We start from the raw sequence: 19,302 nt of genomic DNA on the forward strand, positions 1-19,302 counted from the left end.
GGTGCCGCCGGAGGTCAATGTTGACTGCTAATTAGGCAGGCGCCTACTGTTGGCTCTCCGAAATGGGACGTTTTCTTTTAAGCTATTAAAGCTTTGGGCGCAGTTAGAGGCAACGAGTAGTGTTGTACCAGCAGCGTCCGGGAGCCAGTACCTAACTCTCTTACAACCTAGACGCTCATTAGGGTTTACAAGAAATCCGATAGCTTTCCGAGGCGACTTAAAAAAAAAATTAATAAAAAAAAGTCGTCCCATACTAACAAGAAGTGCTCCCTTGCGGTGTGTAATGGTACTTGAATTACGTAACCATTACGGCACCTCACCTCAACCTCTCGATACCAGCAATATTCTACTGTGCCGGTCGCGGTGGCCGTGCGGTTCTAGGCGCTCCAGTACGGAGCCGCGCTGCTGCTACGGTCGCAGGTTCGAATCCTGCCTCGGGCATGGGTGTGTGTGATGTCCTTAGGTTAGTTAGATTTAAGTAGTTCTAAGTTCTAGGGGACTGATGACCACCGCAGTTGAGTCCCATAGTGCTCAGAGCCATTTGAACCAATATTCTACTGTGTTTCTGTAAAATAGTTAACGTATTTCTGCGACAACATTCAGATTTGATTTCATTAATGTAGAGGTACTTCGATACGTCGATATGTATATATTGCAATGATATTATTCTTATGTGTATTCTTTCTTTTGTCACTGTGATCTTTGACGTACTTGTAACTCTAATTTTTGGGTGCGTAAGCGGCTAGTAGAGAGAGTCAAGCTTGGGTCGTCATGTTAAAAAGACGCAAATTGTAGTCAGCTTATGAAATGTGAACTTAAACAGTGAGGAAGATATTTTCAAGTATGTTTTATACTGTGAAGTGATGTTTTGGAACGAGTTACGTGATATTGCAACAAAAGTAATAGAAAAGAAGTGTAACTTAAATTCGGAGTGCTGATTACTTTTTTACATCACCATTGTCCTAACTTGCAGAAGTTTAATCTTCAAGAATGGTTTATGAAACACATCTATAAAACTTTTGAATATCGCAGAATAACACCTAGGCCTCTTTGCACCCTAGCTTGGAATCATCACTACCTAGATTTTCGACGATTGAGCCATGAGTTCACAACGAGACCAGCCAGGGAAACACGAAAAGATGAGTGCCTAGTTTATCCATTATTTCAAGAAATGACTTTGTTAACTGTGCTCTAATGACACCTGCCACATAAAATAGCTTTGTTGTTGCCCGAAAATGCAATATTTAGCAGCGTGAGCAACACTACAATCATAATTAATTTTTGACCTATGTTGTGGTAGGGTTGTGGGATCTACTTTTTCAAACCGTCTATGCGCTATTGTAGGTTAAGGTCCCAAGTATCACCCCCTGCAGCTGTTCACCCTGCTAGGCCTTCGTTTGCAAGTAGTCAACGAAAAAAAATTTGGAATTTCACGTAATACTCTACAGCTTTGTATAAGAAGCACTGCACGGACTACTTGCTTAGCGTAAGGGTTATGGTTCCAGTCTTATTAGGTGGTAACGGCCGGCCAGTGTGCCCGAGCGGTTCTAGGCGCTTCAGTCCGCAACCGCGCTGCTGCTACCGTCGCAGATTCTAATCCTGCCTCGGGCATGGATGTGTGTGCAGTCCTTAGGTTAGTTAGGTTTATGTAGTTCTAAGTCTAGGGGACTGATGACCTCAGATGTTAAGTCCCATAGTGCTTAGAGCCATTTGAACCATTTTTAGGTGGTATCGAAGGTTTAATTTTTAAACGTTTATCAATATGATTTGATCATTACTTTTATTCAGTTAATAGATTTAAATGTAACTTGTTTTAAATTTCTATTCCTTTGCCACATCATTTTAATCACCATATTAAAATTTTCAATCGCTTTCATTTTCTCTTCCTGTAATTCTTTTTCCAGTTGGAACCTTTGCGAATCCAAATTTAATCACATAATTATTTTTATTTATTGTCACAATATTTAAACATTTGAGACTGCCGATCTATCGGTTAAAGAAGAAAAGACGAAATAATCTGTTTATATATGCAATGGTGTAGAAAACGTAATTTAGTTACAAGTTACGCGTTTTCTTGGACGGTTATCGTAGTAGAAACATTTAAAACATAAATTCTCTTTGCACTATAGACAAAATAAGGCAGATGAGGATTTAAACGAAAGCAACGGTTAGTCTAAGGAAAACGAAATGCAAGCAAAATGAGGAACAGAAATAATGAATAATGGATTCAGTAACAAGCAGGATGATGAAACGGAAGAAATTAAGTCGAAGTTAATGGATGGAAATAATTAAAATCACTTTCACAAAGACTCGATACGGTAAAAGGACTATAGGGAAAAAAATGACAGCAACTGAAAAAGTTGACAAGGTGATTAAAATGATGCAACGCAACAAAATAAAATATTACATGTAAACTTAATAAGTGAATAAAAATAGTGATCGGAATCGTTTCGATAAAGCTTTAAAAATAAAAAATTCCATGGCCTCCTTACGAAATTCGAAAGAACGATCTCTTACATTTGACGCCTGTACTACATCCATTACACTACGCAACCAGTCCATATAACATATATTTTTAAAGCTTTAGAACATCAGGCTTAATACCGAAATTTTTCTTTCATCGATAACTCGCAAACGGCGGTTGACCAGGAAGAATGGCTGCAGAGTATGATAACTGAATTCTACATCACCGTATAGATGGTTTCAAAAAGTCGATCCCACCGCTGCGAAACTCTCGTTGTAAGTCCATTGTGCTCGTTGTCAGAAGAGTAGATGTTCTGTGTACAAGCAGATAAAGGTGGCAACAGGCAACCGATCAGCTATTTGTAATTTTTATTGTACGTTGTGAATGAATTGTTAAGGTTTTAATTTATTACTGTTACCACAATTTCCTACCTCTTTTATTATTTCATAAAAGTGGCAGACAAATATTTAATTTTTTAAAGCAAATGCAGCATTGTACTTCATTGCTACGCCACTTCGTAATATTTCCGGACTACTCTTAGTGCCATTCTGGAATACGACGGACTTCCAGCAACCAATGCGAGGAACTATCGTACAGGTCAGGTAGGGGAAGCCTTGCGCACCGCACGTGCACACGTCCTTAGGCCACGACACACGGCTACAGAGACACTAATAATCTCAGCAGTGCTGTACCAATTGTGGTGACCCCACGCCCCTCCATACTACATCCAATGACGTCATTGGAGGAGGATGATGGCACGTTGCACCCTCAATAGCGATGGGCCTGCCAGGGCCTATGGATAGAGTTTAAGTTTGCCCACAGACGTGGCTGATGCCGGTTGGAAAGGAAAGTCATCGGCATCGATCAAGATGGCGATGTACAGACAGCAGAGGAGCTGATTCGCGACAACCGAAGGTTTTCGGACGATGGGGACACTCATCCACCAGTTGTCGAATGATTACATAACCAAGGAGTGAAGTACTATAGTCGAGGAACTGAACGAACGGCAGAATATTTCACGAACGCTGCTTCGCTGTTTACGGAGTCTTGGTGACTATGTTGCAAAATAATATCACGCGTGTGCCACCTTGAGGTGTAGTGTAGCATTGAATAAAAGTTACTTGTCATGCCATAATGAAGTGTAACTCTGAAGTGTCCCCCCCCCTCTCCCCCCGTATATTACACCATAAAATGAGAACATATTGACACATACTCTTTCTCTTTTTGTCCCTCTCGCACACAAACACACAGTAACTAACTAACAAAGTTCCACTTCTCTTTCCCGATTAATGATTCAGGTAAGTTTCCTGTAGTTGTCATATGTATATTGGAACCGAAAATTTTATCCCAACTGCAAGAATTCCCAATTGGTAGGACAACATCCCCATTTTGCCAGAAGAACTCATAATTCTACAGCTGTCAGACCTGGACATGGAAGCCAGTGGATCCTGATCCATCGTTCATACAACTGTAGGTAATACCACAAAACGCTGTTAACTGGTTCGAGGTCTTAGGACCAATAATAGACTAAGGAAAAAGCATTGTTATTTGTGAAACGGTGGGAAATGAACTGTATGTTTAAGAAACCCCATAAAAGGCCTTAGTGTGCTCTACTCTGGGCTTTGATCAAGTGTCGACGTGTCGTTGCTATTCAGATATGTACCTAAGAGAACTGGCAGTAACGGTAGACGGTATACCTCTTCTTGGGACAATGAGAGCAAGAAAAGACGATTTAGTTAACTTACGGAATCATATATACAGTTACTTTTCCCAGGAAACATATACAAATAGTACGAATGGTATGGGAACGAAGTACCACCCCTAACACCCTGCAAAGTGGCTTATGGGTACGCATATGCATATGTAAATGTAATAACCGTGGTTCCCCCAAGGCAACCATCACATTTAATTCAAACAGTTGTCATCATAATATGTTGCCTTTTCGCATAACATTTCTTCTCTAAGGAAGCAAAATGACGTAATTGTTAACATAGTGGCTGCGAATTATGGAGCGAACGCTGGGATGACTGTCTTAATTTAATCCCGACAATTTCAATCCCTAATACTTTCCGACTGAGCCACCGCCTTATTTGAATTGATGTGGATCTCATCATAGAAAACCCCCTCCTATTGAAAATATCACTTTATCATTTTCATGTTGGATGACTGACAATAATCGCAGACTGTTTCATATGTTTATCAGTGACATCCAGATGATCTTATTGCACTGGAAAGTGCAGATATAAACCCTTTAAACGTCTGTGGTATAACGTTACAATACACGATGAAAACGTGGTCAACGAACTAGACTAGGATGCTGGTCATCCGTATCATCAGCGTGCATATTCCGCAGATGTGAGGGGACCGATTTACAGTAGCATACTGTTGACTGAGAAGACTGTTGTGCCTGAACTTCTTATACTGGACGAGTTGCTGGGGTGTAATTCACTGCACGCAAAAAGTGTTGCTCTGACGTGGTGGTAGACAATGAAGCACGGAAATAGTGTGTTTCAAATACACTAAGCGCCACTACGTTACCTGCGTTAGAACACAGCAAGATGAGTCAGAAATAACATTTGTTTGCGTATATTTGAATATCCTTGTTTTTATTATCTGTAATAACTCATGTATTGCTCTATTTGTTTTATTTTATGCACTCGCACTATATGACGTGTATACTTCGATGCGTAGTGTCTTTGATGTACTGCGCCTTAGTTAACTGCACCAGTGTGATGCGTTGAATTCCAACAGCGTATGTAAACAATATTGTATCTGGTGTCCTAATGTGACCGAACTTCTACCTCATACTTCGAGTGGTATCTTTATAAACTTAGAACTATAAAGTAATGTGGACAAGCATAAAATAAAACAAGGAAAACCATTGGATAAAGATATAAAATTAGATGTTGGAGATCTACCGAAGAGTCTGTCTGGACTACGCTTGTCCGTCTTCCACTGGAGTATTGCTCCCCGGTATGGAACCCTCATGAGATAGGATTGACGTGGAACATTGACATTGTTCGAAGAAGACACCTCGTTCTACAGTCTTCGTAAGGTAAGGGAGAGAGTTGCACCGCTGTGTTAATCGAGTACCGGTGACAATCATCAAAACAAAGGCGATTTTCGTTGCGGCGAGATCTTTCACGAAATTCAAGTCACCGACTTTCTCTCCCGAATGTGAAAATATTTTGTTGACTCCAACCAATTTTGTTGTCCACCGTAATAAAATAAAAGAAATCAATGCTCAAAGGAAAGATTTAATTGTTCATTTTCCTATATCCTACTCGATAATAGGAATGAGAATTAGAAGTTTTGTGAAACTTCCTGCCAAACACTCAAATGTGTATTGGAGAGAAATCTTCGAGATGTAGATAAATACAACCTGTACAATAAATCGATGTACCCAATATTCCCGTTTTTTGGTATTAGTTATCATGGGCTACATGTATGATTTCTGACAAAAGCGACGGAAGTCTCTGCGATTTCGAGTCTTTGATAAAGAAACTTTAATGTTTCTGTTGAACAGTAAAATTTCTTACGAGATTCGGGTCACCTACGCCTTGAAACATCCACGCTCTAACCTCAGCTCATATCTGTTGTCAATTACTTCATTTTTTCCCCCTACGGATCTTTGAAAATATTTGTGACTATTGCAGTGTTTGAGTCTTATACATACCCCTTGCAACGGACATTTTGGTGATAAATATGCTTTACATTTTGTCTTACCGCGTAACGCCAAATATAATGCTGTTAGAAGATATTATAACAATAATAATTCGAAATGCACTATTATAATTTCACAGATGCTGACATAATTTCCGTTATACTACGCTCAAGCGTAAAATTTTATTCGGATTAATTTTTTATATTCAGGAGAAAAGTAAAGAAATCGCTCCCTACCGCATAAATACTGCGGTTTTTTTTTTTTTTGTTTCCAGGCACCTTTCATTTTTTTTTATATTATTGAACATTTTGTACCGTATATAGACAAATTAATGTACATAATATTTTACGTTCGTAGATATAATTATGCAGTGTCAGTATTCTTCACCACCGTTGAACAGAAATCATTTTGTTTGTTTGTTTGTATGAGTTTACTGTTCGTTTAGTCCTTTAATTGCTGAGTTCTCCAGCTAGCTTTTAATGTTGTTCTTGTTGCTGCGCAATCTTTAACACAGATACTAATTTTGTTGTGCCCTTCGCATCGTTGTCGCTACTCTGTCCGGCCCACACGTTGCCTGATACATCACCTCCAAGCCTTTCACTTCGCTGACACCAATAGACCATTCGCGCAGAATGCCTGCTGATGTAATTACACGGTTCTCATCTTCCCACACTACTTCTTGCGTGGGGACTGTCATCTCAGCAATCTTCACCTTTCGCCGTACCCCGAATTTCAAACTGTTGGCTCTCAAAGATAGAAGCCGCAGAGGAACGTGAATTCTGTGCGCACAGAAATTTACTTATTTTCAGGAATTTCCTCTCTACTGGATGCAGTTCTTTAAAGTCTACATCCTTTGACGACGTGATATTTCTGCTATTATATTTGCTTATTTGATCTTACACTTGTATTCTCCACAATACATATGTTGTACAACACTGGAGCTGTTGTTCTTAGCACCTCTTCTCCGTGAATGTGTGGGTAGTGGCTGTGTTTACTTATCATTCTGGACATACGCTAATACTGATTTGTCTAACAGGAACCATGTACGTACAATAGTTCTTTTGATTAAAAGACTAATCGTATACTTCAAGCATGGCCCATGTCATGCCGGATCTCGGAGAATAGCTAGGCTGAAAGTACCAATACCGAACAGCTAGGTTGGATATACCAATGTTTTTATACGTTTAGGTATTAGAAAACTGTAGAAGTTTGGTTCTTACACAGACCAATTTGAAAGCTTCACTTCTATTTCTGCGAGTAAAACAGTAAATTAATTAACTGGGTCAACAGAGAGAAATACACTTCCTAAGGGACGGCGTGAGGTGTTTTAACTACAAAACTTGCTGCAAAACCGAGACTGTGGTTGTCACGAACCTAACTGACAGGCATGTCAAGCTCAAAGTCACCGAGGTGAAAATAATTACATATCCCAGACGTTGGTCTTATATCGAAATAACTACCTGTAAAACACAAAGTGGGCATCAAAATTAAATAACAATTTGTAAATATCTCTATTCTGCTACAAGATCAGCAACCTTGAAATAGTTGTGGCACATTACGAGACTACATATTACATAATTCTATATATCATGATCTTGTAACATGTTGCGGTTGCCTCAGACGAATCTTTCCACAAAAATTCAAAATTTGAAATTTGGTTCTCTGCTTGGATACCGAAATATTATCACAAGCAAGACTGTGTGTGATCTTCGGAGAACCTCTCAAATTTTTTTAAACATGTGTATCTATATTGAATAGTAACTTAAAATTAGCAAGTGGTGTAATTGAACGCAGCAGAACTGCACAAAGCTCTGATACGGAATTTCCTTCTAGACACGTTTTGCAACATTTTGGCTCAAAACATATTCTCTCAATTATGGGACTGCGACAGACAACGAATTACATGGATACAACGTCTTCTACAAGTGCAGGTCAGCAATTAAATTACTTGTAAGTGATCAGGGTTTCTGAAAATCTGTCAGAATCGAAATTTGTGTAAAATTCCACGAGAATTGTTGTTTATACTATGTACGTACAAATATTGATAGAATAGGTATAGCTACAATAAAATATTATAAATTAATATGCCTTAAAAATCCGTAATATAATTTAAATTGATACTTGTGGCGCTACAGTAGCTACGAATGGTTTGTACGCTCACTATTTTACGTGCTATAAAATTAATGTAGCTGAATGGCTAAAATCAGTATCCCCGAAAATTGCAAACATTTTGTCAAAAATTATAATTTATTGAGATACCAGGACTGACCATATTCAATACAGAAACATTTTTAAGTGATACATGTGGTTTTAAGAACACTTTAATAGCACAATCTTAAGCTAAAAAATAATTTTTAAGACCTAACGGGCCTATCGTCATGTGTCAATCCATTTTAAAGCTTATAATTACGGGGGATATAAATTTTATCCTTTAACAAGTTCGTAGTGGCTATGGAAACAAACGCAAAGACACCGTTTGAATTACAATGGCTTGGGGACAAAACACACTTGGTAATTTCAAGTAGACCTGTTAGTAATTCTAACTGTAGGGAATAACCGTTTACGGGAGACGATTTCCGAACGGCGTAACGTGATAAATTTTGATTAAAAATAACATCTTGACTGTGAAGAAGCTAGCATGACACCAAGGAAATTGTTATGGGATAGAGGAATCCGGCACGAAAAATAACTAGAAGCGACTTCGTGTACGTAGGAGAGTACATGTGATAAATGAATTAGCTTCTCCCTCTCTGCAACATTATCAAGAAGTTTTAGCTCCTCTGTAGGACCTGGTAATTCCACTGAATTCACTATCGCGGTATCAGCACGATACAGTCATTTAATCTGATGAGAATAATAAGTTATTACAAAATATATCGACGGCTTTGAAAGCGCAATACTGAGACGAACATATACTGACAGGAGAGTTACGAATGTATTTCTCAGCACTTAGTAGCTTAACAAGAGAGCTTTAAATATGGTTCCCAGAAGAAGAATACTGTACCAAAGAAGGCCACAATCAGTAAAAAAGTTAATAATCGTTATTCAGTATAAGGGGCTTATGAATGCATTTGACGGCGATATCAAAGGACATTGCAGCACCCGAAGCAACATCCTTCTTGTGTTTCTGCTGCTTTTAAAGCTTCATCAGAATGAAGTGTGCTCCTGAATAAGCGTCAATTATCAGTTGCTATAAAACTAACTACAAGTCACTAAATGTTCTGTAAGTTTTGAAAAACCAATCTGCTCTCAGGGACGCAGCCTTAGAAGGTATAGTCACAAAGGGCTGTGTGCGTCTTACTTGAAGTACAAATCAGTTGACTTTATTTTCGGAAATAAATATTTCTAACTAAATGATGGCCATTTTCCAAGTACTAAATATACCTTTTTTATTTTTTTCCTTTTTCAAGGGCGTCAAAATTTTTCAGTGATTGGCGTATGTTAGTAAGTTCATACGACTCGTAGCTGTATTTAACATAAATATAAGTTTACTAATGTTTATAGATTCGCTAAGAACAAATTTATTACGCTTTCAGATTCTCCAGTGTGTGCGCGTGCGGGTGGGTGGGGACAGAAGAGAGGTAGAGGGGGCGAATCAGAGCAGCGGATAGAAAACAAGCCTTCCTAATAATCACATGGTCATCTGTTACCGACAGTTTGGTTTGAGCAGAATCTCGCAGTGGAGTTCAGAAAATGTTAATAAAAACAACTATCGTAGCCAGCTGCACGAATACATCGTCCTGAACTGAAGTTTACCCCGAAACATTTGCGTTTCACTTGTCATCTGGAGAAATTTAATTATCTTTAGGATTTTAGTGCGTACTTCTTCGATTCTGAACCACAACTGTGAATTACACTCCTATCTTTTTAAATAAACAATTACGTAGCGCTACCATTTCGTTATTTCTTTGCTTAAACAGAACGAATTTGTAGATTAAATTTTAATTGTTGCCTGCATTCACGATGTACAAAATAGCTATTTAAGCACAGTTTTCCAACCTTATTCCTTCTACTGGTGATATGGGCTGACCACAGGACTTACTTTGCAGCGGATGGTGGAAATAATTTCGACTGTTTTGGAAATTGCCTTATCGAAACACCATAAAATTAGGAGCATAAAGCTCTCTTTTACGGCTAACTAGGCCTTCTACGTATTTTAATTTATGTTCTTAACGACACACACATCCTACAAAAACAATAACATTTATCGTGGAATACGACACTTCGAAGTAACTAAAACTGAAATAGCATAAAGCGGTAGTAGAGATAATAGAAAAAAGCAGAGTTCATATTAGTCCATGCAAAATAGAATCACAAAGGCAGATTACAATGAGGTAGATTTGAACCGAAGGTACTGGAAGTAATTGACAGATTAGCATAACTGGAAGAAGATGAAACCATTCGCTTCACTATTTACAATGACGTTCGCATTAGCAAGTGGAAGATACGCGTAGTGTTGAAAACTGTGTGTTTGCTACGAAGATAAAAATATATCCTGAGCTATGCATATGCGATTTCTTCGATAAAGTGTAAAATGAAGATACTGAAACGGAGCTACTTAACGGCTACTGAGCGTTGCTGGGTTAATCCACAGGATTATTTTATTTTGCTTCAGTTGTACTGCGGCAGAAGCATCACAACATTTTATAAATTGAAGTCCCCCGCCGTGTTTTTCGGTCTGTATGTGAAGGCTAATCTCAGGAACTACAGTAGGGAATTTAATACGGTTTCCAATACTAGATAGACTAATTCACAGGGAAGGTAAGTGTATGTAATTCACCAAACAAGTCAGTAGACATTGAAAGCTACCTTACCGAACCTGGGGTGGGTCGTTAGTTTTAGTTATGTATCAACATACACAATACGTGTCTAACAATATGAGCTTTCGCAGCCGGCACCGCAGAAATGAAAAAATAAACTTGCAGTACCACCCCATCTACAAGAAAACACCGATAGCATTACAACGTAGAATAATGTGGCTGTGACAAACTTTTAAATCATCTGGCCGCAATAGTTATCACGAAAAACAACTTTCCATTATAGTACAATACAAGGAACATTCTTCATAAAATTCACACATAAAATCGGTCTACATATAGTGGTAGAGGGATTTCTATATGGTGGACAAAGATAAGATGGAACAGCGAAGATAGTTTTAATAAGTCGACTGAGCGTTGATTCAGACAAATTTAGTGGGGAGTTCAAAACAATGCATTGCGCCATTGTTATCTTCAGTGGCCTTGGTACTACTTTGCACCAATATTTCACTTCAGTACAGCAGTACAACCAAACTCTTTGAATAACTTTGGTTGTGCTTTGGCTGTACCACACGTCATTAGTTCCATAGGCGCATAAAAACAAGCACACCCCGTAAATAAAGGTACATCATGCTGATAGGTGTATAAAATTAAGATGCCAGTGCAGGTTTGCTGCTATCGATCTGCGTGTACCATACGACGAAGGACGTAAAGAGTGACCAAAAATAACAAAAAAAAAATTAAAACTCCGTGATTTTCAATACATATTCAGTGGCAGAATAGCAAGAAGACTTATGGAAAAAACATGTCATAATTTACGAGAAAGGAATCCAGTTTGTTACTCCAGTCACTGTTAATTGACGGGTAGAGAGGCGTGTTTCGACAACATGCTACCATTACTAGATAATTTTTTCCTTGTTTTACATTAATCATTCACATCAGGACCGAACGTCGTCTTATTTTGGATAGGTAATGGAAGTAATACTTATCTGTACTCTGAATGAAGTACTACATACAAGTACACCAAGCAGCAAACAGCAGACAAAATGAGAAATCTTTTAAGTGTTGCTAGTAATGCGTATGCTTTTTACAGAAACGCTGAGGAAGACAGGTGTTACCGTAACCAACTTTAGCAGCAGCCCACCATTATCTGGAGTATTGCTGATAGAAACAGAAAATAATGTACTCGGTCAATTGAATGTTCCGTAAAGAAATGAACCTCTTTCTCACTTAATGGAATTATAGTTAAGGCTACATGGGACTGTGAACGACACTAGGCTTCAAACAAACTGTTGACTCAACTGAAGCTTTAGTTCTTCGTAAGTATTCTTGCGTTGTTTTCTCCTGTTACATCACTTTGGCTAACAGCGTTCTAATATGTTACTTTTAATGACCAATAAGAAACCACATTATACTGCAGTTTTTATTTGTTACGAAGAGAGAATTGATACTGCATCATCAGGAGTTTACACACAATCATATAATAACTACACCGGTCAGCTCATAACTACAAAATTACATGTAATTGTAGGTAACGTAGTTCTGATGCCAAAACTGCTGTCTACTGGCGTTATGCTGCATATGTTTTAACAGCAGCGAGAGAGGCTTAAACAAGTGTACTCGAAGACAAGAATTAGGCAGAAACACAACGTCACATGGCAGCAACATTAGTGAATTTTGATAGCAGCGAAACGCACAGTTTTAAGAACACCTGACACGCCACTAAGGCATCGAAAAGGTAATCGAACCATTTACGGATTGGTTTATTAATAGTGCTGTGTTTCTTTAATAACCGAAATAACGCGAGTGGTGAGAGCATGACTTTCATAATGAATCTGTTTTTAACTCAATGAAAATAAGAATGCTGAAACGTATCAAGTTAGCAATGTCTGCAGAAACAGTACTAATGATGATGATACTTTGTCAATAAAACCGAAAAACTCCTGGTGTATCTTTCTCTTACAATGCAGCACGCTTAAAGCAGAAAAATATTTTATTAACAGCTGCTGCGGAAGATCGTCATCCACACAAAAATTTTCTTTATTTCACCAATTTACGGGCTTGCAGCAAGATGATAATAAATTATTCTTACGACATGTTAACTCGAAGTTAGTTACGTCCCCGCTTGCTAATGGGTGTACGACCTTCAGTCCATGCGACAGCAGAAAAACTCAGCAATCACACTAAATGTAAAGTTTAGTGACAAGATACGGAACATTGCGTTTGCTTAAAGAGTTTAACACAGACAAGGGCACAACCTTTACGAATACAGATGGTTGTACACTTCTAATCTAATTGTTAATTACAGGGTATAATTGTTGTACGGACGCATGTAAACATCAGATGCTGTAAAACCATTCTAAGGACGCGCCAAATAAATATAATGATTAGAAATCAGAGAATGTACGTGAGGCACAGATGTTCGTACAGTACTAATGTAATTGTTAATTACATGCTATAATTGTTGTGCGGACACATGTAAACATCAGATGCTGTAAAACCATTCTAAGGACACGCCAAATACATGTAATGATTAGAGATCAAAGAAAGTACATGAGGCAAAGATAAGTTTTAATTTCATTATTAATCAAAAACAGTGTCATATTGGAGAAGACTGCAGCATAGTAGACACTATTAGATCTGATTTTCTGATGAGAAAATTACATTTCTTGCTAATAATATAAAAATTATATAGTGTGTAGAACGTGTTTTGCGAATGCTAGCGACCGAGATTCCAGGCGAGGTTTGCTGTGTCATATTTATAAAGATAGTGCGACGACAAGGAACACGCTGTCGTACTATAATGAAACCTGCTAAGTCATAAAAGTAAGACCCTCGTGAATTTTTGTATATTTGGTAGTTGTTTGGGGTCTGCGACTGTGATATGAATTTATATACTAACACTTTTCAGCATCACTGACGTTTATTTTTTTTTAATATTCATTGACACGATGCGTTTCGTCCTCATGGTGCGTTCAGCAGGACCTAATTGTTCTTTGTACATCAGGTGCCTAACCATTATTTGTGTATCAGTTTGTAAATTACTTATTTGCGCGAACTGTGAAAAACGTCTCCAATATTTATTGACATGAAACGTTTCTGCAACATGCTGCTATCATCACGGATGTATCTGCTTTTTTTTTTTTTTTTTACGTTAGGTGCCTTCCAGCTATTTGTATATGACTAGCGTAAAAAAATTTGCACACTACTTCACGTGGATTTGTAATCAAAAACTGATGAATATCTTGTACATGATGATGCTAGCATGATACCGAAACGCAAAATGCCAATAAATATTGGAAGATAATCGTCACTGAAACTGGTAACATGATATTTTAAAAGTGATATGCGATATTTTACCTCGTGCAAGCCATTCAATAAGAAGGCAGGATGAATCTGGAGTACAGCCGAGGTAAAGATTCTATAATTAATAACTGATGAATAAGTAACTGTTGCGCTCTTGATGATGTAAGCATGATGCCGAAACGCGGCGTGCCTACAAATATCGGCAAATAAACGTCACTGAAGCTGATAACGTGGTATTATAAAGTACTTAACAAATATTCACCGCGTGCAACACATTCAGTATGAAAATACAGGAGAATGATTGGTGAAACCCTGACAACACAAATTAATGAAGTAGAGGGTGTACTGAAGCTTACCTGGAGAGGAGCCGAGTCCCGCGGCGAAAGCTGCGGCGGCGGCTGCTGCGGCCGCGGGCCCCATGGCGCCGGCGCCGGGGAACACGGAGGCCGGGTAGTGCGGCACCAGCGTCCACGAGCCGCCTCCCGCGCCGCCTCCGGCCGCCGCCCCCGCAGGGGGGCCGTGGTGCTGCAAGCCCGCAGAATACGCCGCTGCGGCCGCGGCCAGCGCCGAGAACGGCGTCGGCCTTACGGGCGCCACCGTGCCTCCCCCAGGAGACGCCGTCTGCGGGTGCGCGTGGGGGTGGTGGTGGTAGCGATGCAGCGCGTGCAGCCCGTCCACGACGCCGCCCCCGCCGCCCCCGGGGCCTCCTGGCGGGAGCACCTGAGGCAGCGTCGGCGGCGACTGCGACGACGGCGTCGGCTCGCGGAGGACCTCGACGTCCACCAGGCTACCGTGCCCTGATTCGGAGCCGTCTTCGTCGTCGGAGGAAGTCGCCTGGAGGAGAGGCAGCGGCGCCGGGGGCGGCGTTGGCGTCGTCGGCGTCGCCGAGCGCCGGTCGTGCCTCGTGTCGGCCAGCAGCGACGCCACGCTAAAGCTGATGTGGCTCTGCCGCGGGGGAGGCGCCGGCGGACTCGTGCCGCTGCCCCCGCTGTTGTTGTTGCTGGTCGCTATGTTGTTGTTGTTGGTCACCGCCGCGGCCTTGAGGCTGTTCGGCGACGGCGTCGACATCTCATTGTCCTCGCCGCTGGAGTCGACGGCCGAAGTGTCCATCGGGGACGCGGCGCTGCTCGGCGGCGGGGGAAGCTGCTGGTGATGGTGGTGGTGAATGGAATGGCTTACCTTCAGGACTGTCATGCTACTGGCCGTCTCATCAAGCATGAATAACTCGAGAAAAAAAGTAAGAGTCACTGGCAGAGAGCGGCTCGCACTATGGTAAAAAGTCACACAGCTGTCGGCTGAATCGCGAAGAACCCCTGGCAGCTAGGCGCGCTGGCGTGCGCCGCGGTCATAGTGCGTGTGCGCTGTATGCGGCCACGGCGAGCGGCAGGCGTCGTGGCGCGGCGGCGTGCAGACTGGCGACTGGCGGCCCGCCCGCGAGCCCGCAGTGCCCGCGCTCCCCACCAGAGCGCTCTGGAGGGCGCGCGGGGGCGTGGTCGCTGGCACGCGCTGGGCGGGGCTTCGCTCGCCCCTCCCCTCCGTATAATGACACCGCGGAGCGGAGGCGAAACGGGGCGCTGCCGCCACTGTCGCGCCAGCCGCCGCGGAATATGTACCGCGCGCTCTCTCTCGCTCTCCTGTCACTCCTCCCACTTTTCGTTTAACTCTTTTATTCTCGTTTTTCCTCCCATCTCGTGTCTCCCCTCCCTCCCCTCTTCCCTTCGAATTCCCACGAGAGCGGGGAGAAAACTTCGCGTTTTACAGCCAATCGCGACAGAGGAAGCGATTTAAAACTGTTGAACTGGTGTCAACAATACAATTTTTACTTGTCGTCCGCAGCCATCTTTTTGCTCGTGCCATGTGTTCGCCTGCCACTCTGCACACCTCACATCCCCTCACTTCTTCACCATCCCTGTGGCAGGACAGCTTACTGACACGTGTGTTTCCTTGCTATTTTTAACACCAGGTTCGCTTTTGCTAGCGAGCATATTAAATAAAAGGAATGTCACAGAACATGCTGGTACAGTTTTTTCGCCGTAAGCAGAAACAAAGCTTCGGACTCTACGAAGCTAATTCTGTACGTTCTGCATCTACATCTACACTCTTCAAACCACTGCGGAGTGCATCGTAGAATGTACAGGCTGTCTCAGAAGCTACGGTACAATTTTAAACTGTTGTACCATCCAAACTAATTAAGGTAATCACATTATGTCTGTCTTAGGAGACACACTATCACGATAAAGTTGTCATCCCATTCAGTCAGTTTCAACATGTCTTCTATCGCTGACACGCACAACATCCAGTCTGTATTTCAGCTCTATTCATACTCGGAGCAACATAACTGCATCAACTGTGGAAATCGCAGCAACGATTCGTTGTTTAAGTACAAAGATCTGGTTGACAGGCTATGGTAGATTCTGTCCTTGCCATCCCACACAGAAAGTAGTTCATGGCTGTAAAGTCAGGTGACCTAGGATGACAGGGAATCGGACCACCCTTGACAGTCCAGCGATCAGAAAACACTTGGTCTAAAACAGTCCCACCGTCTACTTTATATGGACACCATAGTGCAGCGTGTAAGACCTTCGAAGTTTTTTTCTTTAGTCGTTGAATATATTCTAATTGGAGGCAATTCTTTCCTTATATGAAGAACGTTAAGTTGAATAAAAGTCATCAGCATTTTCATTGCCGCAACACGCTTCGCTATCCCAGTCTGTTAACAGTGACTGAAGTAACAGACTGTGTTCTTTTCTCGTAAATCATGACACTTGTATCAGCTTGCTATTGAAGGCTTTTTCACTAAATTTCTTGGACAGTTCTTTAGTTTTGTATAGGCCTACCATTCTTAGAAATTGTAGTTCCTCTGTTGAAATAATTTTCAAACTGCCAGAGAGAGAGAGAGAGAGAGAGAGAGAGAGAGAGAGAGAGAGAGAGGGTGGTAGGGAGAATAAATGTAGTCGAAGCAATTCGTGGAGTAGTTGTCAATACGTAACGCAGGAGTGAAGAAGACATTGGTCTTGAAAGCGAATGTATATTGCTGCATTGTGGTAGGCCGAGTTGGTGCTTAGTTTCGTGAGGGCTTAGTAAATCTTTTTTCGAGTTATAGCAAAAGAAAGGCTTCGGTATTCTCCGATCTGATAGATTCTACCGTCATCAGATAGGACGAGGGCGCTGAACTGACACGCCACGGTGTGTAATCAAAGCTACCTACAGACTTGTGTATGTGATTGGAGCTGAGTGACTCAGCCATTGTGAGCCAGCAACAGATCTTTATTTATCCTAGCGAAAGAAATGGTGCAGTGGTTAAAGGCATTATTAGAATCGTATGACTGCGGAGCATCCAGATAGTATCCTTCAAGGGTTTTCCTGCAACTATTTAAGTGAATGCTTGGACAGTTCTTTTGAAAAGAATACGATCAACATATGTTCCCACTTTTGTTCAGTCCACACTTACGCCATATCTAACGATCGTCGTCGACGGAACGTTCAATTCTTGTTTTACTTTCTCTTTTCATTCTCCTATAAACTGAGAGATTTCGGGTGATAATTCGATATATGGACTTTTTATATGCCTAAGAATAATTTAATACCTGCAGTGAATTAATAACTTTCTTGTTTTCAATAACGGTTACATTTATTTCAAATCCAGCTTGGCACTTTATAGTTCAATTATTATTCATTACTCTACTGTTGTTTTTAATTTAACAGTAATTTGGCTTTGTATAACTTGCCTACAGGTGGTTTTCATTTTGGGCACTGTATGTTGGATGAGTATTCAAAGTGTGATTTACATACTTCCTGTATTTTAATCATATATTATATTCCATGCATTGTGACTGCCTAGAACCGTTTTATTGTTGCTGACAATAACCTGGCTTATCGGAGGCCTTTTTTTCTTCCGGGACGTGCCCATTCAGCCACCTCAATAGTGGAATGTCAAATGTCAAATATGACGTTACGAACGTAAGGACAGCATAACACCCAGTCCCCTAGCGGAGAAAATCTATGGCCCTCCCCGGGAATTCAACTCGGGCCCCCTCGCTTAGCAATCCGCTGCACTGACCCGGCAACTACCGAAGAGGACTACACTTAAAGGATTGTCCTATTTGATGATGATGATTATATTTGGTTTGTAGGGTGCTCGACTGCGTTGTTACCAGCGCCACTTCCCCGAATGATGGTGAAGATAACACAAACACCCAGTCCCCAGGCGGAGAAAAGTCCCTACCCGGCCAGGAATCGAACCCGGAACCCCGTCATCCAGAGGCAGCAAAGCTGTCCACTAGACCACGAGCTACGGTGTGTCCCATTTGCAGCAGTGACGGGTATGACGCCCGAATGTGTCGGCCAGATGCCGCGTATGTGTAAATTAAAATTTCTTTCAGCGGTTTATTTGTTATTTCTCTTCCACGTGTCCTTACAAAAGTTTCCACAAAATTACATAATCCTACAATTACGCGTCTTTCATGGGGGCCCTTCTCAAGTAGCGAAAGATCAATTGTAACTAGACAAATGACTGCATATGCGTTATCAGCCGACGACTGACTCGTATCACTTTGCCTTTCTGTGGCTTCGGCTACCCGTTCCAGTGCGGATGATACGATATAAGGCTTTTTCTTTTTGAGTCGTCAGTGTTCTGACAGGTTTGATGCCGTCCGCCACGAAATCCTCTCCTGTGCCATCCTCTTCATCTCAGAGTATCTCTTGCAACCTACGTCCTCAATTATTTGCTTGATGCCATCCAATTACTATCTTCCTCTACAGTTTTTGCTCTCTACAGCACCGTTTGTTACCATGGAAGTCATTCCCTGATGTCTTAACATATGTCCTGTCATCCTGTCCGTTCTCCTTGTCAGTGTTTTCCACACATTCATTTTCTCTCTGATTCTGCGCAGAACCTCCTCAGTCCTTACCTTATCAGTCCACTTAATTTTCAACATTCACCTGTAGCATCACATATCAGTTGCTTCTATTCTCTTCTGTTCCGGTTTTCTCACAGTCCATGTTTCACTGCCGTACAATGTTGTGCTCCAAACGTACATTCTCCGAAATTTTTTCCTCAAATTAAGGTCTATATATGATACTATTAGACTGCTCTTGTCGAGGAATGCCCT

The 19,302-nt window shown here is 41.2% G+C and overlaps 1 protein-coding gene across 1 annotated transcript in view; it reads right to left on the bottom strand.

Moving 5' to 3' along the window:
- LOC124788553 (homeobox protein MSX-1-like) overlaps positions 1 to 15,590 on the bottom strand; it is a gene marked incomplete at its 3' end in the record, with an annotated part of 242,327 nt that extends 226,737 nt beyond the window's left edge. Inside the window, exon 1 of the mRNA XM_047255823.1 lies at positions 14,548 to 15,590. Within this exon, the coding sequence (XP_047111779.1) occupies positions 14,548 to 15,409 (862 nt within the window). The remainder of the gene's footprint in view (positions 1 to 14,547) is intronic.
- Between the last annotated feature and the right edge of the window lie 3,712 nt (positions 15,591 to 19,302).

The sequence above is a fragment of the Schistocerca piceifrons genome, chromosome 3, assembly GCF_021461385.2.
Source record: "Schistocerca piceifrons isolate TAMUIC-IGC-003096 chromosome 3, iqSchPice1.1, whole genome shotgun sequence".
Classification (NCBI taxonomy): domain Eukaryota; kingdom Metazoa; phylum Arthropoda; class Insecta; order Orthoptera; family Acrididae; genus Schistocerca; species Schistocerca piceifrons.